Genomic DNA, 27,299 nt, shown 5'->3' on the forward strand with positions numbered 1-27,299 from the left:
TACTGACTGTATCTCTACTGATGTTAATCCAGCTCCCTCACACTGTCACTCAGTAACCCCTCTCCCCCCAGCACCCTGTGTTACTGACTGCATCTCTACTGATGTTAATCCAGCTCCCTCACACTGTCACTCAGTAACCCCTCTCCCCCCAGCGCCGTGTGTTACTGACTGTATCTCTACTGATGTTAATCCAGCTCCCTCACACTGTCACTCAGGAACCCCTCTCCCCCCAGCACCCTGTGTTACTGACTGTATCTCTACTGATGTTAATCCAGCTCCCTCACACTGTCACTCAGGAACCCCTCTCCCCCCAGCACCCTGTGTTACTGACTGTATCTCTACTGATGTTAATCCAGCTCCTTCACACTGTCACTCAGTAACCCCTCTCCCCCCAGCGGCGTGTGTTACTGACTGTATCTCTACTGATGTTAATCCAGCTCCCTCACACTGTCACTCAGGAACCCCTCTCCCCCCAGCACCCTGTGTTACTGACTGTATCTCTACTGATGTTAATCCAGCTCCCTCACACTGTCACTCAGTAACCCCTCTCCCCCAGCACCCTGTGTTACTGACTGTATCTCTACTGATGTTAATCCAGCTCCCTCACACTGTCACTCAGTAACCCCTCTCCCCCCAGCGCCCTGTGTTACTGACTGTATCTCTACTGATGTTAATCCAGCTCCCTCACACTGTCACTCAGTAACCCCTCTCCCCCAGCACCCTGTGTTACTGACTGTATCTCTACTGATGTTAATCCAGCTCCTTCACACTGTCACTCAGTAACCCCTCTCCCCCCAGCGCCGTGTGTTACTGACTGTATCTCTACTGATGTTAATCCAACTCCCTCACACTGTCACTCAGTAACCCCTCTCCCCCCCAGCACCCTGTGTTACTGACTGTATCTCGACTGATGTTAATCCAGCTCCCTCACACTGTCACTCAGTAACCCCTCTCGCCCCAGAACCCTGTGTTACTGACTGTATCTCTACTGATGTTAATCCAGATCCCTCACACTGTCACTCAGTAACCCCTCTCCCCCCAGCGCCCTGTGTTACTGACTGTATCTCTACTGATGTTAATCCAGCTCCCTCACACTGTCACTCAGTAACCCCTCTCTCCCCCAGCACCCTGTGTTACTGACTGTATCTCTCCTGATGTTAATCCAGCTCCCTCACACTGTCACTCAGTAACCTCTCTCCCCCCAGAGCCCTGTGTTACTGACTGTATCTCTACTGATGTTAATCCAGCTCCCTCACACTGCCACTCAGTAACCCCTCTCTCCCCAGCACCCTGTGTTACTGACTGCATCTCTACTGATGTTAATCCAGCTCCTTCACACTGTCACTCAGTAACCCCTCTCCCCCAGCACCCTGTGTTACTGACTGTATCTCTACTGATGTTAATCCAGCTCCCTCACACTGTCACTCAGTAACCCCTCTCCCCCCAGTGCCCTGTGTTACTGACTGTATCTCTACTGATGTTAATCCAGCTCCCTCACACTGTCACTCAGTAACCCCTCACCCCCCAGCACCCTGTGTTACTGACTGGATCTCTACTGATGTTAATCCAGCTCCCTCACACTGTCACTCAGTAACCTCTCTCCCACCAGCGCCGTGTGTTACTGACTGTATCTCTACTGATGTTAATCCAGCTCCCTCACACTGTCACTCAGTAACCCCTCTCTCCCCAGCGCCCTGTGTTACTGACTGTATCTCTACTGATGTTAATCCAGCTCCCTCACACTGTCACTCAGTAACCCCTCTCCCCCCAGCACCCTGTGTTACTGACTGTATCTCTACTGATGTTAATCCAGCTCCCTCACACTGTCACTCAGTAACCCCTCTCCCCCCAGCGCCCTGTGTTACTGACTGTATCTCTACTGATGTTAATCCAGCTCCCTCACACTGTCACTCAGTAACCCCTCTCCCCCCAGTGCCCTGTGCTACTGACTGTATCTCTACTGATGTTAATCCAGCTCCCTCACACTGTCACTCAGTAACCCCTCTCCCCCCAGCACCCTGTGTTACTGACTGTATCTCTACTGATGTTAATCCAGCTCCCTCACACTGTCACTCAGTAACCCCTCTCTCCCCAGCGCCCTGTGTTACTGACTGTATCTCTACTGATGTTGATCCAGCTCCCTCACACTGTCACTCAGTAACCCCTCCCCGCCCCAGCGCCCTGTGTTACTGACTGTATCTCTACTGATGTTAATCCAGCTCCCTCACACTGTCACTCAGTAACCCCTCTCCCCCAGTGCCCTGTGTTACTGACTGTATCTCTACTGATGTTAATCCAGCTCCCTCACACTGTCACTCAGTAACCCCTCTCCCCCAGTGCCCTGTGTTACTGACTGTATCTCTACTGATGTTAATCCAGCTCCCTCACACTGTCACTCAGTAACCCCTCTCTCCCCAGCACCCTGTGTTACTGACTGTATCTCGACTGATGTTAATCCAGCTCCCTCACACTGTCACTCAGTAACCCCTCTCCCCCAGCACCCTGTGTTACTGACTGTATCTCTACTGATGTTAATCCAGCTCCCTCACACTGTCACTCAGTAACCCCTCTCCCCCCAGCACCCTGTGTTACTGACTGCATCTCTACTGATGTTAATCCAGCTCCTTCACACTGTCACTCAGTAACCCCTCTCCCCCCAGCGCCGTGTGTTACTGACTGTCTCTCTACTGATGTTAATCCAGCTCCCTCACACTGTCACTCAGGAACCCCTCTCTCCCCAGCACCCTGTGTTACTGACTGCATCTCTACTGATGTTAATCCAGCTCCTTCACACTGTCACTCAGTAACCCCTCTCCCCCCCAGCGCCGTGTGTTACTGACTGTATCTCTACTGATGTTAATCCAGCTCCCTCACACTGTCACTCAGTAACCCCTCTCCCCCAGTGCCCTGTGTTACTGACTGTATCTCTACTGATGTTAATCCAGCTCCCTCACACTGTCACTCAGTAACCCCTCTCCCCCCAGCGCCCTGTGTTACTGACTGTATCTCTACTGATGTTAATCCAGCTCCCTCACACTGTCACTCAGTAACCCTTCTCCCCCAGCACCCTGTGTCACTGACTGTATCTCTACTGATGTTAATCCAGCTCCCTCACACTGTCACTCAGTAACCCCTCTCTCCCCCCAGCACCCTGTGTTACTGACTGTATCTCTACTGATGTTAATCCAGCTCCTTCACACTGTCACTCAGTAACCCCTCTCCCCCCAGCACCCTGTGTTACTGACTGTATCTCTACTGATGTTAATCCAGCTCCCTCACACTGTCACTCAGTAACCCCTCTCCCCCCAGTGCCCTGTGTTACTGACTGTATCTCTACTGATGTTAATCCAGCTCCCTCACACTGTCACTCAGTAACCCCTCTCCCCCCAGCACCCTGTGTTACTGACTGTATCTCTACTGATGTTAATCCAGCTCCCTCACACTGTCACTCAGTAACCCCTCTCTCCCCAGCACCGTGTTACTGACTGTATCTCTACTGATGTTAATCCAGCTCCCTCACACTGTCACTCAGTAACCCCTCTCTCCCCAGCGCCCTGTGTTACTGACTGTATCTCTACTGATGTTAATCCAGCTCCCTCACACTGTCACTCAGTAACCCCTCTCTCCCCAGCGCCCTGTGTTACTGACTGTATCTCTACTGATGTTAATCCAGCTCCTTCACACTGTCACTCAGTAACCCCTCTCCCCCCAGCGCCGTGTGTTACTGACTGTATCTCTACTGATGTTAATCCAGCTCCCTCACACTGTCACTCAGTAACCCCTCTCCCCCCAGTGCCCTGTGTTACTGACTGTATCTCTACTGATGTTAATCCAGCTCCCTCACACTGTCACTCAGTAACCCCTCTCCCCCAGTGCCCTGTGTTACTGACTGTATCTCTACTGATGTTAATCCAGCTCCCTCACACTGTCACTCAGTAACCCCTCTCCCCCAGTGCCCTGTGTTACTGACTGCATCTCTACTGATGTTAATCCAGCTCCCTCACACTGTCACTCAGTAACCCCTCTCTCCCCAGCACCCTGTGTTACTGACTGTATCTCTACTGATGTTAATCCAGCTCCCTCACACTGTCACTCAGTAACCCCTCTCCCCCAGCACCCTGTGTTACTGACTGTATCTCTACTGATGTTAATCCAGCTCCCTCACACTGTCACTCAGTAACCCCTCTCCCCCCAGCACCCTGTGTTACTGACTGCATCTCTACTGATGTTAATCCAGCTCCTTCACACTGTCACTCAGTAACCCCTCTCCCCCCAGCGCCGTGTGTTACTGACTGTATCTCTACTGATGTTAATCCAGCTCCCTCACACTGTCACTCAGGAACCCCTCTCCCCCCAGCACCCTGTGTTACTGACTGTATCTCTACTGATGTTAATCCAGCTCCTTCACACTGTCACTCAGTAACCCCTCTCCCCCCAGCGCCGTGTGTTACTGACTGTATCTCTACTGATGTTAATCCAGCTCCCTCACACTGTCACTCAGGAACCCCTCTCCCCCCAGCGCCGTGTGTTACTGACTGTATCTCTACTGATGTTAATCCAGCTCCCTCACACTGTCACTCAGTAACCCCTCTCTCCCCAGCGCCCTGTGTTACTGACTGTATCTCTACTGATGTTAATCCAGCTCCCTCACACTGTCACTCAGTAACCCCTCTCCCCCAGCACCCTGTGTCACTGACTGTATCTCTACTGATGTTAATCCAGCTCCCTCACACTGTCACTCAGTAACCCCTCTCTCCCCCCAGCACCCTGTGTTACTGACTGTATCTCTACTGATGTTAATCCAGCTCCTTCACACTGTCACTCAGTAACCCCTCTCCCCCCAGCACCCTGTGTTACTGACTGTATCTCTACTGATGTTAATCCAGCTCCCTCACACTGTCACTCAGTAACCCCTCTCCCCCCAGTGCCCTGTGTTACTGACTGTATCTCTACTGATGTTAATCCAGCTCCCTCACACTGTCACTCAGTAACCCCTCTCCCCCCAGCACCCTGTGTTACTGACTGTATCTCTACTGATGTTAATCCAGCTCCCTCACACTGTCACTCAGTAACCCCTCTCTCCCCAGCACCGTGTTACTGACTGTATCTCTACTGATGTTAATCCAGCTCCCTCACACTGTCACTCAGTAACCCCTCTCTCCCCAGCGCCCTGTGTTACTGACTGTATCTCTACTGATGTTAATCCAGCTCCCTCACACTGTCACTCAGTAACCCCTCTCTCCCCAGCGCCCTGTGTTACTGACTGTATCTCTACTGATGTTAATCCAGCTCCTTCACACTGTCACTCAGTAACCCCTCTCCCCCCAGCGCCGTGTGTTACTGACTGTATCTCTACTGATGTTAATCCAGCTCCCTCACACTGTCACTCAGTAACCCCTCTCTCCCCAGCGCCCTGTGTTACTGACTGTATCTCTACTGATGTTAATCCAGCTCCCTCACACTGTCACTCAGTAACCCCTCTCCCCCCAGCACCCTGTGTTACTGACTGTATCTCTACTGATGTTAATCCAGCTCCCTCACACTGTCACTCAGTAACCCCTCTCCCCCCAGCACCCTGTGTTACTGACTGTATCTCTACTGATGTTAATCCAGCTCCCTCACACTGTCACTCAGTAACCCCTCTCCCCCCAGTGCCCTGTGTTACTGACTGTATCTCTACTGATGTTAATCCAGCTCCCTCACACTGTCACTCAGTAACCCCTCTCCCCCCAGCACCCTGTGTTACTGACTGTATCTCTACTGATGTTAATCCAGCTCCCTCACACTGTCACTCAGTAACCCCTCTCTCCCCAGCGCCCTGTGTTACTGACTGTATCTCTACTGATGTTAATCCAGCTCCCTCACACTGTCACTCAGTAACCCCTCTCCCCCAGTCCCCTGTGTTACTGACTGTATCTCTACTGATGTTAATCCAGCTCCCTCACACTGTCACTCAGTAACCTCTCTCTCCCCAGCGCCCTGTGTTACTGACTGTATCTCTACTGATGTTAATCCAGCTCCCTCACACTGTCACTCAGTAACCCCTCTCCCCCAGCACCCTGTGTTACTGACTGTATCTCTACTGATGTTAATCCAGCTCCCTCACACTGTCACTCAGTAACCCCTCTCCCCCCAGCACCCTGTGTTACTGACTGCATCTCTACTGATGTTAATCCAGCTCCTTCACACTGTCACTCAGTAACCCCTCTCCCCCCAGCGCCGTGTGTTACTGACTGTATCTCTACTGATGTTAATCCAGCTCCCTCACACTGTCACTCAGGAACCCCTCTCCCCCCAGCACCCTGTGTTACTGACTGTATCTCTACTGATGTTAATCCAGCTCCTTCACACTGTCACTCAGTAACCCCTCTCCCCCCAGCGCCGTGTGTTACTGACTGTATCTCTACTGATGTTAATCCAGCTCCCTCACACTGTCACTCAGGAACCCCTCTCCCCCCAGCACCCTGTGTTACTGACTGTATCTCTACTGATGTTAATCCAGCTCCCTCACACTGTCACTCAGTAACCCCTCTCCCCCAGCACCCTGTGTTACTGACTGTATCTCTACTGATGTTAATCCAGCTCCCTCACACTGTCACTCAGTAACCCCTCTCCCCCCAGCGCCCTGTGTTACTGACTGTATCTCTACTGATGTTAATCCAGCTCCCTCACACTGTCACTCAGTAACCCCTCTCCCCCAGCACCCTGTGTTACTGACTGTATCTCTACTGATGTTAATCCAGCTCCTTCACACTGTCACTCAGTAACCCCTCTCCCCCCAGCGCCGTGTGTTACTGACTGTATCTCTACTGATGTTAATCCAACTCCCTCACACTGTCACTCAGTAACCCCTCTCCCCCCCAGCACCCTGTGTTACTGACTGTATCTCGACTGATGTTAATCCAGCTCCCTCACACTGTCACTCAGTAACCCCTCTCGCCCCAGAACCCTGTGTTACTGACTGTATCTCTACTGATGTTAATCCAGATCCCTCACACTGTCACTCAGTAACCCCTCTCCCCCCAGCGCCCTGTGTTACTGACTGTATCTCTACTGATGTTAATCCAGCTCCCTCACACTGTCACTCAGTAACCCCTCTCTCCCCCAGCACCCTGTGTTACTGACTGTATCTCTCCTGATGTTAATCCAGCTCCCTCACACTGTCACTCAGTAACCTCTCTCCCCCCAGAGCCCTGTGTTACTGACTGTATCTCTACTGATGTTAATCCAGCTCCCTCACACTGCCACTCAGTAACCCCTCTCTCCCCAGCACCCTGTGTTACTGACTGTATCTCTACTGATGTTAATCCAGCTCCCTCACACTGTCACTCAGTAACCCCTCTCCCCCCAGCACCCTGTGTTACTGACTGTATCTCTACTGATGTTAATCCAGCTCCCTCACACTGTCACTCAGTAACCCCTCTCCCCCCAGCACCCTGTGTTACTGACTGTATCTCTACTGATGTTAATCCAGCTCCCTCACACTGTCACTCAGTAACCCCTCTCTCCCCAGCACCGTGTTACTGACTGTATCTCTACTGATGTTAATCCAGCTCCCTCACACTGTCACTCAGTAACCCCTCTCTCCCCAGCGCCCTGTGTTACTGACTGTATCTCTACTGATGTTAATCCAGCTCCCTCACACTGTCACTCAGTAACCCCTCTCTCCCCAGCGCCCTGTGTTACTGACTGTATCTCTACTGATGTTAATCCAGCTCCTTCACACTGTCACTCAGTAACCCCTCTCCCCCCAGCGCCGTGTGTTACTGACTGTATCTCTACTGATGTTAATCCAGCTCCCTCACACTGTCACTCAGTAACCCCTCTCTCCCCAGCGCCCTGTGTTACTGACTGTATCTCTACTGATGTTAATCCAGCTCCCTCACACTGTCACTCAGTAACCCCTCTCCCCCCAGCACCCTGTGTTACTGACTGTATCTCTACTGATGTTAATCCAGCTCCCTCACACTGTCACTCAGTAACCCCTCTCCCCCCAGCACCCTGTGTTACTGACTGTATCTCTACTGATGTTAATCCAGCTCCCTCACACTGTCACTCAGTAACCCCTCTCCCCCCAGCGCCCTGTGTTACTGACTGTATCTCTACTGATGTTAATCCAGCTCCCTCACACTGTCACTCAGTAACCCCTCTCCCCCCAGCACCCTGTGTTACTGACTGTATCTCTACTGATGTTAATCCAGCTCCCTCACACTGTCACTCAGTAACCCCTCTCTCCCCAGCGCCCTGTGTTACTGACTGTATCTCTACTGATGTTAATCCAGCTCCCTCACACTGTCACTCAGTAACCCCTCTCCCCCAGTGCCCTGTGTTACTGACTGTATCTCTACTGATGTTAATCCAGCTCCCTCACATTGTCACTCAGTAACCCCTCTCCCCCCAGTGCCCTGTGTTACTGACTGTATCTCTACTGATGTTAATCCAGCTCCCTCACACTGTCACTCAGTAACCCCTCTCTCCCCAGCGCCCTGTGTTACTGACTGTATCTCTACTGATGTTAATCCAGCTCCCTCACACTGTCACTCAGTAACCCCTCTCCCCCCAGCACCCTGTGTTACTGACTGTATCTCTACTGATGTTAATCCAGCTCCCTCACACTGTCACTCAGTAACCCCTCTCCCCCCAGTGCCCTGTGTTACTGACTGTATCTCTACTGATGTTAATCCAGCTCCCTCACACTGTCACTCAGTAACCCCTCTCCCCCAGTGCCCTGTGTTACTGACTGTATCTCTACTGATGTTAATCCAGCTCCCTCACACTGTCACTCAGTAACCCCTCTCTCCCCAGCACCCTGTGTTACTGACTGTATCTCTACTGATGTTAATCCAGCTCCCTCACACTGTCACTCAGTAACCCCTCTCCCCCAGCACCCTGTGTTACTGACTGTATCTCTACTGATGTTAATCCAGCTCCTTCACACTGTCACTCAGTAACCCCTCTCCCCCCAGCGCCGTGTGTTACTGACTGTATCTCTACTGATGTTAATCCAGCTCCCTCACACTGTCACTCAGGAACCCCTCTCCCCCCAGCACCCTGTGTTACTGACTGTATCTCTACTGATGTTAATCCAGCTCCTTCACACTGTCACTCAGTAACCCCTCTCCCCCCAGCGCCGTGTGTTACTGACTGTATCTCTACTGATGTTAATCCAGCTCCCTCACACTGTCACTCAGGAACCCCTCTCCCCCCAGCACCCTGTGTTACTGACTGTATCTCTACTGATGTTAATCCAGCTCCCTCACACTGTCACTCAGTAACCCCTCTCCCCCAGCACCCTGTGTTACTGACTGTATCTCTACTGATGTTAATCCAGCTCCTTCACACTGTCACTCAGTAACCCCTCTCCCCCCAGCGCCGTGTGTTACTGACTGTATCTCTACTGATGTTAATCCAACTCCCTCACACTGTCACTCAGTAACCCCTCTCCCCCCCAGCACCCTGTGTTACTGACTGTATCTCGACTGATGTTAATCCAGCTCCCTCACACTGTCACTCAGTAACCCCTCTCGCCCCAGAACCCTGTGTTACTGACTGTATCTCTACTGATATTAATCCAGATCCCTCACACTGTCACTCAGTAACCCCTCTCTCCCCAGCACCCTGTGTTACTGACTGTATCTCTACTGATGTTAATCCAGCTCCCTCATACTGTCACTCAGTAACCCCTCTCCCCCCAGCACCCTGTGTTACTGACTGTATCTCTACTGATGTTAATCCAGCTCCCTCACACTGTCACTCAGTAACCCCTCTCCCCCAGCACCCTGTGTTACTGACTGTATCTCTACTGATGTTAATCCAGCTCCCTCACACTGTCACTCAGTAACCCCTCTCCCCCCAGCACCCTGTGTTACTGACTGTATCTCTACTGATGTTAATCCAGCTCCCTCACACTGTCACTCAGTAACCCCTCTCCACCCAGCACCCTGTGTTACTGACTGTATCTCTACTGATGTTAATCCAGCTCCCTCACACTGTCACTCAGTAACCCCTCTCCCCCCAGCACCCTGTGTTACTGACTGTATCTCTACTGATTTTAATCCAGCTCCCTCACACTGTCACTCAGTTACCCCTCAACACCCAGCACCCTGTGTTACTGACTGTATCTCTACTGATGTTAATCCAGCTCCCTCACACTGTCACTCAGTAACCCCTCTCCCCCCTGAACCCTGTGTTACTGATTGTATCTCTACTGATTTTAATCCAGCTCCCTCACACTGTCACACAGTAACCCCTCTCCACCCAGCACCCTGTGTTACTGACTGTATCTCTACTGATTTTAATCCAGCTCCCTCACACTGTCACTCAGTAACCCCTCTCCACCCAGCACCCTGTGTTACTGACTGTATCTCTACTGATGTTAATCCAGCTCCCTCACACTGTCACTCAGTAACCCCTCTCCACCCAGCACCCTGTGTTACTGACTGTATCTCTACTGATGTTAATCCAGCTCCCTCACACTGTCACTCAGTAACCCCTCTCTCCCCAGCACCCTGTGTTACTGACTGTATCTCTACTGATTTTAATCCAGCTCCCTCACACTGTCACTCAGTAACCCCTCTCCCCCCAGAACCCTGCGTTACTGACTGTATCTCTACTGATGTTAATCCAGCTCCCTCACACTGTCACTCAGTAACCCCTCTCCCCCAGCACCCTGTGTTACTGACTGTATCTCTACTGATGTTAATCCAGCTCCCTCACACTGTCACTCAGTAACCCCTCTCCCCCCAGCGCCCTGTGTTACTGACTGTATCTCTACTGATGTTAATCCAGCTCCCTCACACTGTCACTCAGTAACCCCTCTCCCCCCAGAACCCTGTGTTACTGACTGTATCTCTACTGATGTTAATCCAGCTCCCTCACACTGTCACTCAGTAACCCCTCTCCCCCCAGCACCCTGTGTTACTGACTGTATCTCTACTGATGTTAATCCAGCTCCCTCACACTGTCACTCAGTAACCCCTCTCCCCCCAGAACCCTGCGTTACTGACTGTATCTCTACTGATGTTAATCCAGCTCCCTCACACTGTCACTCAGTAACCCCTCTCCCCCCAGCGCCCTGTGTTACTGACTGTATCTCTACTGACGTTAATCCAGCTCCCTCACACTGTCACTCAGTAACCCCTCTCCCCCCAGCACCCTGTGTTACTGACTGTATCTCTACTGATGTTAATCCAGCTCCCTCACACTGTCACTCAGTAACCCCTCTCTCCCCAGCACCCTGTGTTACTGACTGTATCTCTACTGATGTTAATCCAGCTCCCTCACACTGTCACTCAGTAACCCCTCTCCCCCCAGAACCCTGCGTTACTGACTGTATCTCTACTGATTTTAATCCAGCAATTACCTTTTCTGATTTCCAACATCCTCTTCGATCGGAACAGCCAGCATGGGTCGTATTCCAAGTCGTGAGAGATTTTCTAGGCTCCGCTGAATTTCAGGCAGATTTTCCCCAGCCACGAACTGACCATATGCTGAAGCTTTCATCACACGGTCGAATAGCCACTTTCCCATTAGCTTCCTGGAGATGGACATCAACTAGTAATCAAAGGGACAAAGTGAGAAACATCGCGCACTGTCTCCCAGGGATTTGGGAACGGATTTGTTAAGGGAAGGTGGTTTCTGACGAATGTGATTGAATCTTTTGAGGTGGTAACAAAGAGGGTCGATGAGGGTAGTGCAGTTGATGTCATCTATCTAGATTTTAACCAGGCTATTGATGAGGTCCCACAGGGCCAGGACTGGAAAGTAAAAGCCCATGGGGTCCAGGGCAAAGAGGCAAGTTGGATCCAAAATAGGCTCGGAGGCAGGGAGCAAAGAAAGGGTAATGGGTGTTTATGTTCCTGGAAGGCTGAGTGAATGTTTTGAAGAGGTGATGAAAGCAGTGGACAGGTGACATGTCGATGGATGTTATTTACCTGGATTTCCAGAAGGCATTTGATAAAGTTCCCCACGAGAGACTGTTTGCTCAAGTTGGAGCTGGTGGAACTGACGGGAAATTATTGATCTGGTTTGGAGACCGGCCGAGGGACCCAGAGCCGGGATAACGGGCAGGACAGGATGTGAGGGGTGATGTCCTGCGAGGATTTGTGTCGGGGCCCTCGACTATTCACCGTATTTATGAATGAATTAGATGACGGGACGGAAAGGCACGTATTCAAACGTGCCGATGACACAAAGCTCAGTGACATTGTCAACAGTGCAGAGGGAGGTTTAAAATCACAGAGAGATATCGATAGATGAAGAAAATGGGAAAAACTGTGGCCAATGGATTTCAGTGTCGGAATATGTGAGGTGGTCCACTTTGGAGATGAAAAGGATCAAACAGGGAACTGACCGTACGGTGAAAAACTCGACACAGCGGATTCTCGAAAGAGACTCGCGGGTGTTGCAGGTAAACAGATCATTAAAACGTCGCAAACAGGGGACAGAAAATAATCGGCCAGGCTAACGGAACGCTGGCCTTTATATCTCGAGGAGTAGAACACAAGGGCGGGTTGGAAGTCCTGCTTCAGCTGTACAAAGCCCTGGTTAGACACACACCCGGAGTTACTGGGAACACTTCTGGTCCCCACCCCTTCGGAAGGAGGTATTGGCCTTGGAGGGAGTGCAGTGTAGATTTACTGGAATGATACCGGGACGCCAAGGGTTAAATTACCGGGACAACAATCCCAGCTTTCAATTCCCGATTTCTTTTATTCACCGGATGTTAATTTCCCCCAGTTGCCGCGGTGGGGTTTGAACACGCGTCTCCGGAACGAGTCCGGGTCTCTGAATTACCGGGGGGTCCCACGGCGCTCCCGCGGTTAACTGGTGCCGCTTGCTGTCAGGCTCACCTTGTCGGAGTTATTCACCAGTCGCGGGTAGGAGCAGAACTGGAAGACAAAGAGGGCGCGAAGAATTTCCCACAGCGACTTCAGCTGGAAGGCCCTCCCGTCGTCGAAGGCGAGGGGCGGAGGTCCGCCCTCCCCCGGGGTCCCGGAGGACAGGGCACCGCGCGGCGGGAGACCGGGGATCGGGGAGCTGGACGGGACAGAGCGAGGAGGGGACGAGCGAGCCCGACCCAGCGTCGCAAACCACCGGGAGAACATCTCTGAGCAAGTCGGGAGAACGGAAAGAAACCACAATCGGACTGGGCCTCCCCAAAATAAAAAAAGACAAATTCCACAAAGCAAACACACAAATGAAGGACTGCAGATGGGTCGAAAGAGGCGGGAGGGTTCAGTGAGATGATATTTGCATACATTTAGCAACCCTAGTTAAATATTTCCCAGATTAACCCGACCTCCAGTTTAACTGTGACACACAAACACGTGTCACCATCAGCTCCTCAATGGCAATCGGGGACGGAAATCTCCCAAGAACAAATTTTAAAACAAATCACTCAATGCCTTTTTATACCAGATACATTGGATTAAAATCGGAAATCAGATACAGAGTAAAGCTCCCTCTACACTGTCCCCCATCAAACACTCCCAGGACAGGTACAGTACGGGGGTTAGATACAGAGTAAAGCTCCCTCTACACTGTCCCCATCAAACACTCCCAGGACAGGTACAGTACGGGGGTTAGATACAGAGTAAAGCTCCCTCTACACTGTCCCCCATCAAACACTCCCAGGACAGGTACAGTACGGGGGTTAGATACAGAGTAAAGCTCCCTCTACACTGTCCCCATCAAACACTCCCAGGACAGGTACAGTACGGGGGTTAGAGTAAAGCTCCCTCTACACTGTCCCCCATCAAACACTCCCCAGGACAGGTACAGTACGGGGGTTAGATAGAGTAAAGCTCCCTCTACACTGTCCCCCATCAAACACTCCCCAGGACAGGTACAGTACGGGGGTTAGATAGAGTAAAGCTCCCTCTACACTGTCCCCATCAAACACTCCCAGGACAGGTACAGTACGGGGGGTTAGATACAGAGTAAATCTCTATAAACATTCTGCACAGGAACACATTCAGCCCTTCAAGCCATTGTCTCCAATCCCCGTCACAAACTCCGTTCCCCAGCTACCGACTCCGTCCCTCTCCCTGGTGACTGTCTCAGTCTGAACCCAGACTGTTCACAACCTCGGTGTCAGATTTAACCCCCCGCGATGAGATTCCGACCACATATCCTCACCGTCACTGACACTGTCTATTTCCACCTCTGGAACGTCGCCCCGACTCCGCCCCTGTCTCAGCTCATCAGCTGCTGAAACCCTCACCCGTGCCTTCGTTCTCCTCCAGACTCGACCATTCCCGAGGCTCTCCCGGCTGCTCTCCCACATTCCACCCTCTGGAAACTTCAGCTCATCCCAAAACTCCTGCTGATCCTCCCCCGTGTCCTAACTCACACCGAGTCCCGTTCACCCGTCACCCCCTGTGCTCGCTGACCGACACCGGCTCCCGGTCCGGTAACACCTCGATTTTAAAATTCTCATCCTCGTTTTCAAATCCCTCCATGGCCCCTCACTCCCCCCCTCCCTATCTCTGTAACCTCCTCCAGTCCCGACAACCCTCCCTATCTCTGTAACCTCCTCCAGTCCCCTACAACCCTCCCTATCTCTGTAACCTCCTCCAGTCCCCTACAACCCTCCCTATCTCTGTAACCTCCTCCAGTACCTACAACCCTCCCGATCTCTGTAACCTCCTCCAGCCCCTACACCCCTCCCTATCTCTGTAACCTCCTTCAGCCCCTACAACCCTCCCTATCTCTGTAACCTCCTCCCGCCCCCAAACCCTCCCTATCTCTGTAACCTCCTCCAGTCCCTACAACCCTCCCTATCTCTGTAACCTGCTCCATCCCCTACAACCCTCCCTATCTCTAACCTCCTCCAGCGCCTACAACCCTCCCTATCTCTGTAACCTCCTCCAGCCCCTACAACCCTCCCTATCTGGAACCTCCTCCAGTCCCTACAACCCTCCCTATCTCTGTATCCTCCTCCAGTCCCTACAACCCTCCCTATCTCTGTAACCTGCTCCATCCCCTACAACCCTCCCTATCTCTGTAACCTCCTCCAGCCCCTACAACCCTCCCTATCTCTGTAACCTCCTCCAGTCCCTACAACCCTCCGTATCTCTGTATCCTCCTCCAGTCGCTACAACCCTCCCTATCTCTGTAACCTCCTCCAGTCCCCTACAACCCTCCCTATATCTGTAACTTCCTCCAGCCCCTACACCCCTCCGTATCTCTGTAACCTCCTTCAGCCCCTACAACCCTCCCTATCTCTGTAACCTCCTCCCGCCCCAGAACCCTCCCTATCTCTGTAACCTCCTCCAGTCCCTACAACCCTCCCTATCTCTGTAACCTCCTCCAGCCCCTACAACCCACCCTATCTCTGTAACCTGCTCCATCCCCTACAACCCTCCCCATCTCTGTAACCTCCTCCGCCCCCGAACCCTCCCTATCTCTGTAACCTCCTCCAGTCCCTACAACCCTCCCTATCTCTGTAACCTCCTCCAGCCCCTACAACCCTGCCTGTCTCTGTAACCTGCTCCATCCCCTACAACCCTCCCTATCTCTGTAACCTCCTCCAGCGCCTACAACCCTCCCTATCTCTGTAACCTTCTCCATCCCTTACAACCCTCCCTATCTCTGTAACCTCCTCCAGTCCCTACAACCCTCCCTATCTCTGTAACCTCCTCCAGCCCCTACAACCCTCCCTATCTCTGTAACCTGCTCCATCCCCTACAACCCTCCCTATCTCTGTAACCTCCTCCAGCCCCTACAACCCTCCCTATCTCTGTAACCTGCTCCATCCCCTACAACCCTCCCTATCTCTGTAACCTCCTCGTCCCTACATCCCTCCCTATCTCTGTAACCCTCCTCCAGCCCCAACCCTCCCTACCGCTGTAACCTCCTCCAGCCCCTACAACCCTCCCTATCTCTGTAACCTCCTCCAGCCCCTACACCCCTCCCTATCTCTGTAACCTCCTCCAGCCCCTACAACCCTCCCTATCTCTAACCTCCTCCAGCCCCTGCAACCCTCCCTATCTCTGTAACCTCCTCCAGCCCCTACAACCCTCCCTATCTCTGTAACCTCCTCCAGCCCCTACAACCCTCCCTATCTTTAGAACCTCCTCCAGCACCTACAACCCTCCCTATCTCTGTAACTTCCTCCAGCCCCTACAACCCTCCCTTGTCTCTGTAACCTCCTCCAGTCCCTACAACCCTCCGAGCTCTCCCTTGACAACGCTCCTTAAACCCGACCTCTCTGACCGAGCTTTTGGTCGCCTCTCCCTGATCCCCCCCCCCCCCCCCCCCCTCACGGTGGCTCGGGGGGGGTTGTACTTTGTTTGATCTCACTCCTGTTGGGATGTTTTATTACATTCGACACTCCATATTAATAGAGGCTGATCCGTACGCAGTAGGTCTGAGAGTGAGAATCCACTCAGGAGGTCACTGCAAGTGAAGAGGTGAGAACAGATTCAAGAACAAGAATGAGAGGGGAGACAAAATCATTTATTGTGTGGCTCGGGGAGTGAAGTGAAACAGGCATCAGCGAGACGGGAGGGGGAGGGAGGGACGATCTGTGAGTGTGCCCTCCGACCCCTCTCAAGGCGAACTCAGTATGAGCTTTGGTTCTGGCGATATCCTCTGCTCTGGTAGGTTTGTTTTCCCTGGTACGGGCCCTTCTGGTCTGTGGAGAGGAAAAGTGGTGGGGAAAGGGGGTCAGAAAAGAGGGGAAATTCCGAACTGGCACCGAGACAGACCTCCACTCCCTCACCTCCGTCCCCCACCACCTCTCTCTCTCTCCCGCTTCCTCCACCTCCCCCTCGCTGCTCGTCCCCACGCCCTCCCTCGCCTCCCCAACACTCCCCTTGCCCCCACCCCCCCCCCCTCACCCCGACAGCCCCTTCCCTCTGCCCTCTGTTCACAGAGGACGATGGTGGCAGGAGGACCCCACCCACCACATTGTCCCGTCCCCCCCCCCCCCCCCACCCACCCCACCCATCACCACCGCCTACCTCGGCTGAAGTATCCGCTGTAAGTGCCCTGTTTGAGGTCAAAGACCCTCTCGTTGTTCTCCACCAGGTTGCCGAGCTTCTCCGCCAGTTGGAGGGCCATGTTCTGGAGGGAGGTGGGCTCTGTGCGGTGCATCACCACCGTCTGTGTGGGCTGGTCCAGGGAAGCCTGTTTCAGAGTGGGGCAGGGAGGGTGGGGGTGGGGGGGGGGGGGGGGTGAGGACAAACGGGTCAGTCGAAGGTGAGGAGCAAGCCCCAAACCCTCCCACTCCTCCATCCATCTTCTGAAGCAGTGCAGAACCCCAAAGCTTCCCCGTCAGACAGACAAAGGCCAGTATCGTAGTTGTGGAGCATATGGACCAGCAGAAGGTACTGGATAAAGTGCCTCACGAAAGGCTTTGTTACAGGTAGATGTGGGGAATATGGACTAGCAGAAAGCATTGGACAAAGTGTCTCACGAGAGGCTTTGTTACAGGTAGATGTGGGGAATACGGACTAGCAGAAAGCATTGGACAAAGTGTCTCACGAGAGGCTTTGTTAGAGGTAGATGTGGGGAATATGGACTAGCAGAAAGCACTGGATAAAGTGCCTCACGAGAGGCTTCGTGAGAGATAGATGTGGGGAATATGGACTAGCAGAAGGTACAGGATAAAGTGCCTCACGAGAGGCTTTGTTACAGGTAGATGTGGGAAATATGTACTAGCAGAAAGCACTGGATAAAGTGCCTCACGAGAGGTTTTGTTACAGGTAGATGTGGGGAATACGGACTAGCAGAAAGCACTGGATAAAGTGCCTCACAAGAGGCTTTGTTAGAGGTAGATGTGGGGAATATGGACCAGCAGAAAGCACTGGATAAAGTGCCTCACGAAAGGCTTTGTTAGAGGTGGATGTGGGGAATATGGACCAGCAGAAAGCACTGGATAAAGTGCCTCACGAAAGGCTTTGTTAGAGGTAGATGTGGGGAATATGGACTAGCAGAAGGTACTGGATAAAGTGCCTCACGAAAGGCTTTGTTAGAGGTAGATGTGGGGAATATGGACTAGCAGAAGGTACTGGATAAAGTGTCTCACGAGAGGCTTTGTTAGAGGTGGATGTGGGGAATATGGACCAGCAGAAAGCACTGGATAAAGTGCCTCACGAAAGGCTTTGTTAGAGGTGGATGTGGGGAATATGGACCAGCAGAAAGCACTGGATAAAGTGCCTCACGAAAGGCTTTGTTAGAGGTGGATGTGGGGAATATGGACCAGCAGAAAGCACTGGATAAAGTGCCTCACGAAAGGCTTTGTTAGAGGTAGATGTGGGGAATATGGACCAGCAGAAGGCACTGGATAAAGTGCCTCACGAAAGGCTTTGTTAGAGGTAGATGTGGGGAATATGGACTAGCAGAAGGTACTGGATAAAGTGCCTCACAAAAGGCTTTGTTAGAGGTAGATGTGGGGAATATGGACTAGCAGAAGGTACTGGATAAAGTGTCTCAGAGGAAGCTTTTCAGCGAAAGTTAGAACAAACTGGCATTTCTAATGTGTTTTCCTGACCTCAGGATGTGCCAAAACTCTTTACAGCCAATGAGGTTCTTTTCTGATGGGTAGCCAGTGATGTAATGTAGGAAACGGTCCAGTCAATTTCTGCACAGCAAGCTCCCACACACAACAATGTGATAATGACCCAGATCATCAGTTTTTTTTTTAGTTAAGTTGGTTCAGCCCCGTCCGGCCTGTTCCAATAACAACACTGGTATTTTTTATATCCACCTGAGAGGGCAGACGGAGCCCTCAGTTTAACACCTCATCCTGAAAGACGGCATCTCTGACAGTGCGGCACTCCCTGGGTACTGACCCTCCAACAGTGCGGCACTCCCTCAGTACTGACCCTCCGACAGTGCGGCACTCCCTCAGTACTGACCCTCCGACAGTGCGGAGCTCCCTCAGTACTGACCCTCCGACAGTGCGGAGCTCCCTCAGTACTGACCCTCCGACAGTGCGGAGCTCCCTCAGTACTGACCCTCCGACAGTGCGGAGCTCCCTCAGTACTGACCCTCCGACAGTGCGGAGCTCCCTCAGTACTGACCCTCCGACAGTGCGGAGCTCCCTCAGTACTGACCCTCCGACAGTGCGGCACTCCCTCAGTACTGACCCTCCGACAGTGCGGAGCTCCCTCAGTACTGACCCTCCGACAGTGCGGCACTCCCTCAGTACTGACCCTCCGACAGTGCGGAGCTCCCTCAGTACTGACCCTCCGACAGTGCGGAGCTCCCTCAGTACTGACCCTCCGACAGTGCGGAGCTCCCTCAGTACTGACCCTCCGACAGGGTGTCCTATCCCTCCCTCCCGCTCACCGCCAGTGCACCAAGAATACTCACCATCAACTCCTCATTGATGATCATTTTACTAATGATACTGTGGACATTCTGAATCTCCAACTGGAACATGTCAGCAAGGGTGTGCATACTGCGGAGAGAGAGAGAGCGAGAGAGTGAACAAGAGTGGCCCGGGAGGGGGTCAGCGAGGCGGGGGAGGGGGTCAGCGAGGCGGGGGAGGGGGGCGATTGCGAGAGCTGGAGGGAGAGGGAAGAGAGAGAGAATGAGGGAGCTGGGATGGTAGAGGGAGAGATGGAGAAAAGGGGAGAGAGAGAATGATAGACGGAGGGAGAGGGAATTCATTTCAAGAGGAAAAGGATTGAGAGCAGAGAGGTTCTATTCAACCCGCACAGAGAGGGGCTGAATGGCCTCAACCTGCGCCTGTGTAAAAGGGTAGAGGGGCTGAATGGCCTCCTTCTGTTCCTGTGACATTAAAACCCTATATTCCTTTCTCCCTCATGTGTTTATCCAGCTCCCCCCCCCCACCCCCCCCAAATACATCGAAACGATTCACCTCAACCACTGCCTGTGGGAGCGAGTTCCACATTCTCCCCACTCCCTGGGGAGAGATGTTTCTCCTGAATTCCCAGTTGGATTTATTAGAGACCGTCTTATATTGATGGCCCCCAGTTCTGGTCTCGACCACAAGTGTAAACATCATCTCCATGTCGACCCGATTGAAAACCCTTTCATAATGAGAGACCTCAATCAGGTCACCCGAGTGCTCAGAGTGTGGTCTAACCAGACCGGAACTGTACACAGTGCTCCGAGTGTGGTCTAACCAGACCGGAACTGTACACAGTGCTCCGAGTGTGATCTAACCAGACCGGAACTGTACACAGTGCTCAGAGTGTGATCTAACCAGACCGGAACTGTACACAGTGCTCAGAGTGTGGTCTAACCAGACCGGAACTGTACACAGTGCTCCGAGTGTGGTCTAACCAGACCGGAACTGTACACAGTGCTCCGAGTGTGATCTAACCAGACCGGAACTGTACACAGTGCTCCGAGTGTGGTCTAACCAGACCGGAACTGTACACAGTGCTCCGAGTGTGATCTAACCAGACCGGAACTGTACACAGTGCTCCGAGTGTGGTCTAACCAGACCGGAACTGTACACAGTGCTCCCAGTGTGGTCTAACCAGACCGGAACTGTACACAGTGCTCCGAGTGTGATCTAACCAGACCGGAACTGTACACAGTGCTCCGAGTGTGGTCTAACCAGACCGGAACTGTACACGGTGCTCCGAGTGTGGTCGAACCAGACCAGAACTGTACACAGTGCTCCGAGTGTGGTCTAACCAGACCGGAACTGTACACAGTGCTCCGAGTGTGATCTAACCAGACCGGAACTGTACACAGTGCTCCGAGTGTGATCTAACCAGACCGGAACTGTACACAGTGCTCAGAGTGTGATCTAACCAGACCGGAACTGTACACAGTGCTCAGAGTGTGGTCTAACCGGACCGCAACTGTACACAGTGCTCCGAGTGTGGTCTAACCAGACCGGAACTGTACACAGTGCTCCGAGTGTGATCTAACCAGACCGGAACTGTACACAGTGCTCCGAGTGTGGTCTAACCAGACCGGAACTGTACACAGTGCTCCGAGTGTGATCTAACCAGACCGGAACTGTACACAGTGCTCCGAGTGTGGTCTAACCAGACCGGAACTGTACACAGTGCTCAGAGTGTGGTCTAACCAGACCGGAACTGTACACAGTGCTCAGAGTGTGTTCTAACCAGACCAGAACTGTACACAGTGCTCAGAGTGTGGTTTAACCAGACCGGAACTGTACACAGTGCTCAGAGTGTGGTCTAACCAGACCGGAACTGTACACAGTGCTCAGAGTGTGGTCTAACCAGACCGGAACTGTACACAGTGCTCCGAGTGTGATCGAACCAGACCGGAACTGTGCACAGTGCTCCGAGTGTGATCTAACCAGACCGGAACTGTACACAGTGCTCCGAGTGTGGTCTAACCAGACCGGAACTGTACACAGTGCTCCGAGTGTGGTCTTACCAGACCAGAACTGTACACAGTGCTCAGAGTGTGGTCTAACCAGACCGGAACTGTACACAGTGCTCAGAGTGTGGTCTAACCAGACCGGAACTGTACACAGTGCTCAGAATGTGGTCTAACCAGACCAGAACTGTACACAGTGCTCTGAGTGTGGTCTAACCAGACCAGAACTGTACACAGTGCTCTGAGTGTGGTCTAACCAGACCAGAACTGTACACAGTGCTCAGAGTGTGGTCTAACCAGACCGGAACTGTACACAGTGCTCAGAGTGTGGTCTAACCAGACCGGAACTGTACACAGTGCTCAGAGTGTGGTCTAACCAGACCGGAACTGTACACAGTGCTCAGAGTGTGGTCTAACCAGACCAGAACTGTACACAGTGCTCCGAGTGTGGTCTAACCAGACCGGAACTGTACACAGTGCTCAGAGTGTGGTCTAACCAGACCGGAACTGTACACAGTGCTCCGAGTGTGGTCTAACCAGACCGGAACTGTACACAGTGCTCCGAGTGTGGTCTAACCAGACCGGAACTGTACACAGTGCTCAGAGTGTGGTCTAACCAGACCGGAACTGTACACAGTGCTCAGAGTGTGGTCTAACCAGACCGGAACTGTACACAGTGCTCAGAGTGTGGTCTAACCAGACCGGAACTGTACACAGTGCTCAGAGTGTGGTCTAACCAGACCGGAACTGTACACAGTGCTCAGAGTGTGGTCTCACCAGACCGGAACTGTACACAGTGCTCAGAGTGTGGTCTAACCAGACCGGAACTGTACACAGTGCTCAGAGTGTGGTCTAATCAGACCGGAACTGTACACAGTGCTCAGAGTGTGGTCTAACCAGACCGGAACTGTACACAGTGCTCAGAGTGTGGTCTAACCAGACCGGAACTGTACACAGTGCTCAGAGTGTGGTCTAACCAGACCGGAACTGTACACAGTGCTCAGAGTGTGGTCTAACCAGACCGGAACTGTACACAGTGCTCAGAGTGTGGTCTAACCAGACCGGAACTGTACACAGTGCTCAGAGTGTGGTCTAACCAGACCGGAACTGTACACAGTGCTCAGAGTGTGATCTAACCAGACCGGAACTGTACACAGTGCTCCGAGTGTGGTCGAACCAGACCGGAACTGAACACAGTGCTCCGAGTGTGGTCTAACCAGACCGGAACTGAACACAGTGCTCAGAGTGTGGTCTAACCAGACCGGAACTGTACACAGTGCTCCGAGTGTGGTCTAACCAGACCGGAACTGTACACAGTGCTCCCAGTGTGGTCTAACCAGACCGGAACTGTACACAGTGCTCAGAGTGTGATCTAACCAGACCAGAATTGTACACAGTGCTCCGAGTGTGGTCTAACCAGACCGGAACTGTACACAGTGCTCAGAGTGTGGTCTAACCATACCGGAACTGTACACAGTGCTCCCAGTGTGGTCTAACCAGACCGGAACTGTACACAGTGTTCCGAGTGTGGTCTAACCAGACCGGAACTGTACACAGTGCTCCGAGTGTGGTCGAACCAGACCGGAACTGTACACAGTGCTCCCAGTGTGGTCTAACCAGACCGGAACTGTACACAGTGCTCCCAGTGTGGTCTAACCAGACCGGAACTGTACACAGTGCTCCGAGTGTGATCTAACCAGACCGGAACTGTACACAGTGCTCCGAGTGTGGTCTAACCAGACCGGAACTGTACACAGTGCTCCGAGTGTGGTCGAACCAGACCGGAACTGAACACAGTGCTCAGAGTGTGGTCTAACCAGACCGGAACTGTACACAGTGCTCCGAGTGTGGTCTAACCAGACCGGAACTGTACACAGTGCTCCCAGTGTGGTCTAACCAGACCGGAACTGTACACAGTGCTCAGAGTGTGGTCTAACCATACCGGAACTGTACACAGTGCTCCCAGTGTGGTCTAACCAGACCGGAACTGTACACAGTGCTCCGAGTGTGATCTAACCAGACCGGAACTGTACACAGTGCTCCGAGTGTGGTCTAACCAGACCGGAACTGTACACAGTGCTCCGAGTGTGGTCGAACCAGACCAGAACTGTACACAGTGCTCCGAGTGTGGTCTAACCAGACCGGAACTGTACACAGTGCTCCGAGTGTGATCTAACCAGACCGGAACTGTACACAGTGCTCCAAGTGTGGTCTAATCAGACCGGAACTGTACACAGTGCTCAGAGTGTGGTCTAACCAGACCGGAACTGTACACAGTGCTCAGAGTGTGGTCTAACCTGACCGGAACTGTACACAGTGCTCAGAGTGTGGTCTAACCAGACCAGAACTGTACACAGTGCTCAGAGTGTGGTCTAACCTGACCGAAACTGTACACAGTGCTCCGAGTGTGGTCTAACCAGACCAGAACTGTACACAGTGCTCCGAGTGTGATCTAACCAGACCAGAACTGTACACAGTGCTCAGAGTGTGGTCTAACCTGACCGAAACTGTACACAGTGCTCCGAGTGTGGTCCAACCAGACCGGAACTGTACACAGTGCTCAGAGTGTGGTCTAACCTGACCGAAACTGTACACAGTGCTCCGAGTGTGGTCTAACCAGACAAGAACTGTACACAGTGCTCCGAGTGTGGTCTAACCAGACCGGAACTGTACACAGTGCTCAGAGTGTGGTCTAACCAGACCAGAACTGTACACAGTGCTCAGAGTGTGGTCTAACCAGACCGGAACTGTACACAGTGCTCCGAGTGTGATCTAACCAGACCGGAACTGTACACAGTGCTCCGACTGTGATCTAACCAGACCGGAACTGTACACAGTGCTCCGAGTGTGATCTAACCAGACCGGAACTGTACACAGTGCTCAGAGTGTGATCTAACCAGACCGGAACTGTACACAGTGCTCAGAGTGTGGTCTAACCAGACCGGAACTGTACACAGTGCTCCCAGTGTGATCTAACCAGACCGGAACTGTACACAGTGCTCCGAGTGTGATCTAACCAGACCGGAACTGTACACAGTGCTCAGAGTGTGATCTAACCAGACCGGAACTGTACACAGTGCTCAGAGTGTGGTCTAACCAGACCGGAACTGTACACAGTGCTCCGAGTGTGATCTAACCAGACCGGAACTGTACACAGTGCTCCGACTGTGATCTAACCAGACCGGAACTGTACACAGTGCTCCGAGTGTGATCTAACCAGACCGGAACTGTACACAGTGCTCAGAGTGTGATCTAACCAGACCGGAACTGTACACAGTGCTCAGAGTGTGGTCTAACCAGACCGGAACTGTACACAGTGCTCCGAGTGTGATCTAACCAGACCGGAACTGTACACAGTGCTCCGACTGTGATCTAACCAGACCGGAACTGTACACAGTGCTCCGAGTGTGATCTAACCAGACCGGAACTGTACACAGTGCTCAGAGTGTGATCTAACCAGACCGGAACTGTACACAGTGCTCAGAGTGTGGTCTAACCAGACCGGAACTGTACACAGTGCTCAGAGTGTGGTCTAACCAGACCGGAATTGTACACAGTGCTCCGAGTGTGGTCTAACCAGACCGGAACTGTACACAGTGCTCCGAGTGTGGTCTAACCAGACCGGAACTGTACACAGTGCTCCGAGTGTGGTCTAACCAGACCGGAACTGTACACAGTGCTCCGAGTGTGGTCTAACCAGACCGGAACTGTACACAGTGCTCCGAGTGTGATCTAACCAGACCGGAACTGTACACAGTGCTCCGAGTGTGATCTAACCAGACCGGAACTGTACACAGTGCTCCGAGTGTGGTCTAACCGGACCGCAACTGTACACAGTGCTCAGAGTGTGGTCTAACCAGACCGGAACTGTACACAGTGCTCAGAGTGTGGTCTCACCAGACCGGAACTGTACACAGCGCTCCGAGTGTGGTCTAACCAGACCGGAACTGTACACAGTGCTCCGAGTGTGATCTAACCAGACCGGAACTGTACACAGTGCTCCGAGTGTGGTCTAACCGGACCGCAACTGTACACAGTGCTCAGAGTGTGGTCTAACCAGACCGGAACTGTACACAGTGCTCCGAGTGTGATCTAACCAGACCAGAACTGTACACAGTGCTCAGAGTGTGGTCTCACCAGACCGCAACTGTACACAGTGCTCCGAGTGTGGTCTAACCAGACCGGAACTGTACACAGTGCTCCGAGTGTGATCTAACCAGACCAGAACTGTACACAGTGCTCAGAGTGTGGTCTCACCAGACCGCAACTGTACACAGTGCTCCGAGTGTGGTCTAACCAGACCGGAACTGTACACAGTGCTCAGAGGGTGGTCTAACCAGACCGGAACTGTACACAGTGCTCAGAGTGTGGTCTCACCAGACCGGAACTGTACACAGTGCTCCGAGTGTGATCTAACCAGACCGGAACTGTACACAGTGCTCCGAGTGTGGTCTAACCAGACAGGAACTGGACACAGTGCTCCGAGTGTGATCTAACCAGACCAGAACTGTACACAGTGCTCAGAGTGTGGTCTCACCAGACCGCAACTGTACACAGTGCTCCGAGTGTGGTCTAACCAGACCGGAACTGTACACAGTGCTCAGAGGGTGGTCTAACCAGACCGGAACTGTACACAGTGCTCAGAGTGTGATCTAACGAAGGTTCTGTGCGAATTTAACAGAAACTCTCTGCTCTCAATCATTTTCCCCTTGAAATGAATTCCCTCTCCCTGCATCTCTCAATCTCTCTACCCCCTCTGTCCAGCTCTCGCATTCTCCCCCCTCTCGATCCTGTTACACAGGAACAGGAGGAGGCCATTCAGCCCCTCTCCTCCAGCCTGTACCTCCATTCCACGAGCTTGTGACTGATCTGTGACCCTAACTCCACATCCTCACCTTTGCCCCCACCCCACCCCACGTCCCTGAACACCCCTGGGTGACAAGACTCGATCAATCTCTGGTTTAACATGAACAACCGATTGAGCATTGATTGGCGTTTGCGGGAGAGAATTCCAAACTTCTCCCGCACTTTGCGCGTGGGAGCGTTTCCGAATTTCACTCCTAAAAACCCCGGGCTCTCATTTTCCGTCTCTGACCCCACCCCGCTCGTCCGAGACTCCCCGACCCAGCAGAAACAGTTTCTCACTCTCACTCTCTCTGCCCCGATACATTCCCCCTTCATATTCCGAAAACTTCGATCAAATCCACCCCTGAACCTTCTAACGTCCAGGGAATACCGCCCCTAATTAGTGTGATCTCTCCTGGTAATTTAACCCTTGGCAGTATATGAGGAGAGACTGAGTCGAATGGGTTAAAGAGGGGCTAGAAGGATTTATGCAGAAGGGGGCTGAATGGCCTGTTTGTGTGTTGTAAATTCGATGTCGCTATGACCCCTGTACTCACCTAATTGAGTCATAGACACTGCTGTATGTGAAGAGGTATGTACGAAGACTCTCCTCCTCGATCTTTCTGGAAAACAAATAGAGAAACTGTAAATACTTCATAGAGTTTACAGAACACGGGGAGTGAGTTACAGACTGGAATCTAATCGAGGGGTTCGGGGGGTTTATATATAGAATAACAGATACCCGGGAGTGAGTTACAGACTGGAATCTAATCGAGGGGTTCGGGGGGTTTATATATAGAATAACAGATACCCGGGAGTGAGTTACAGACTGGAATCTAATCGAGGAGTTCGGGGTGGTTTATATATAGAATAACAGATACCCGGGAGTGAGTTACAGACTGGAATCTAATCGAGGGGTTCGGTGGGGTTTATATATAGAATAACAGATACCCGGGAGTGAGTTACAGACTGGAATCTAATCGAGGGGTTCGGGGGGTTTATATATAGAATAACAGATACCCGGGAGTGAGTTACAGACTGGAATCTAATCGAGGGGTTCGGGGGGGTTTATATATAGAATAACAGATACCCGGGAGTGAGTTACAGACTGGAATCTAATCGAGGGGTTCGGGGGGTTTATATATAGAATAACAGATACCCGGGAGTGA

General features: G+C 52.4%; 2 protein-coding genes across 2 annotated transcripts; both read right to left on the minus strand.

The window, feature by feature from the left end:
* Window positions 1–11,362: 11,362 nt before the first annotated feature.
* LOC137358901 (hydroxyproline dehydrogenase-like) lies at window positions 11,363–13,201 on the minus strand (the record flags this gene model as incomplete). Its single annotated transcript, XM_068025110.1, has 2 exons — window positions 12,852–13,201; window positions 11,363–11,553 (listed from the first exon to the last, which is right to left on the minus strand). Coding segments are annotated over exons 1-2 (446 nt in total), but the record flags the coding sequence as incomplete, so codon positions are not given.
* Window positions 13,202–16,445: 3,244 nt separating this feature from the next.
* On the minus strand, window positions 16,446–26,753 carry eif3c (eukaryotic translation initiation factor 3, subunit C; the record flags this gene model as incomplete). The annotated part of the gene is made up of 4 exons (XM_068025109.1): window positions 16,446–16,639; window positions 16,968–17,133; window positions 19,324–19,411; window positions 26,688–26,753. Coding segments are annotated over 4 exons (394 nt in total), but the record flags the coding sequence as incomplete, so codon positions are not given.
* Window positions 26,754–27,299: the final 546 nt, after the last annotated feature.

The sequence above is a fragment of the Heterodontus francisci genome, unplaced genomic scaffold, assembly GCF_036365525.1.
Source record: "Heterodontus francisci isolate sHetFra1 unplaced genomic scaffold, sHetFra1.hap1 HAP1_SCAFFOLD_1871, whole genome shotgun sequence".
NCBI lineage: Eukaryota > Metazoa > Chordata > Chondrichthyes > Heterodontiformes > Heterodontidae > Heterodontus > Heterodontus francisci.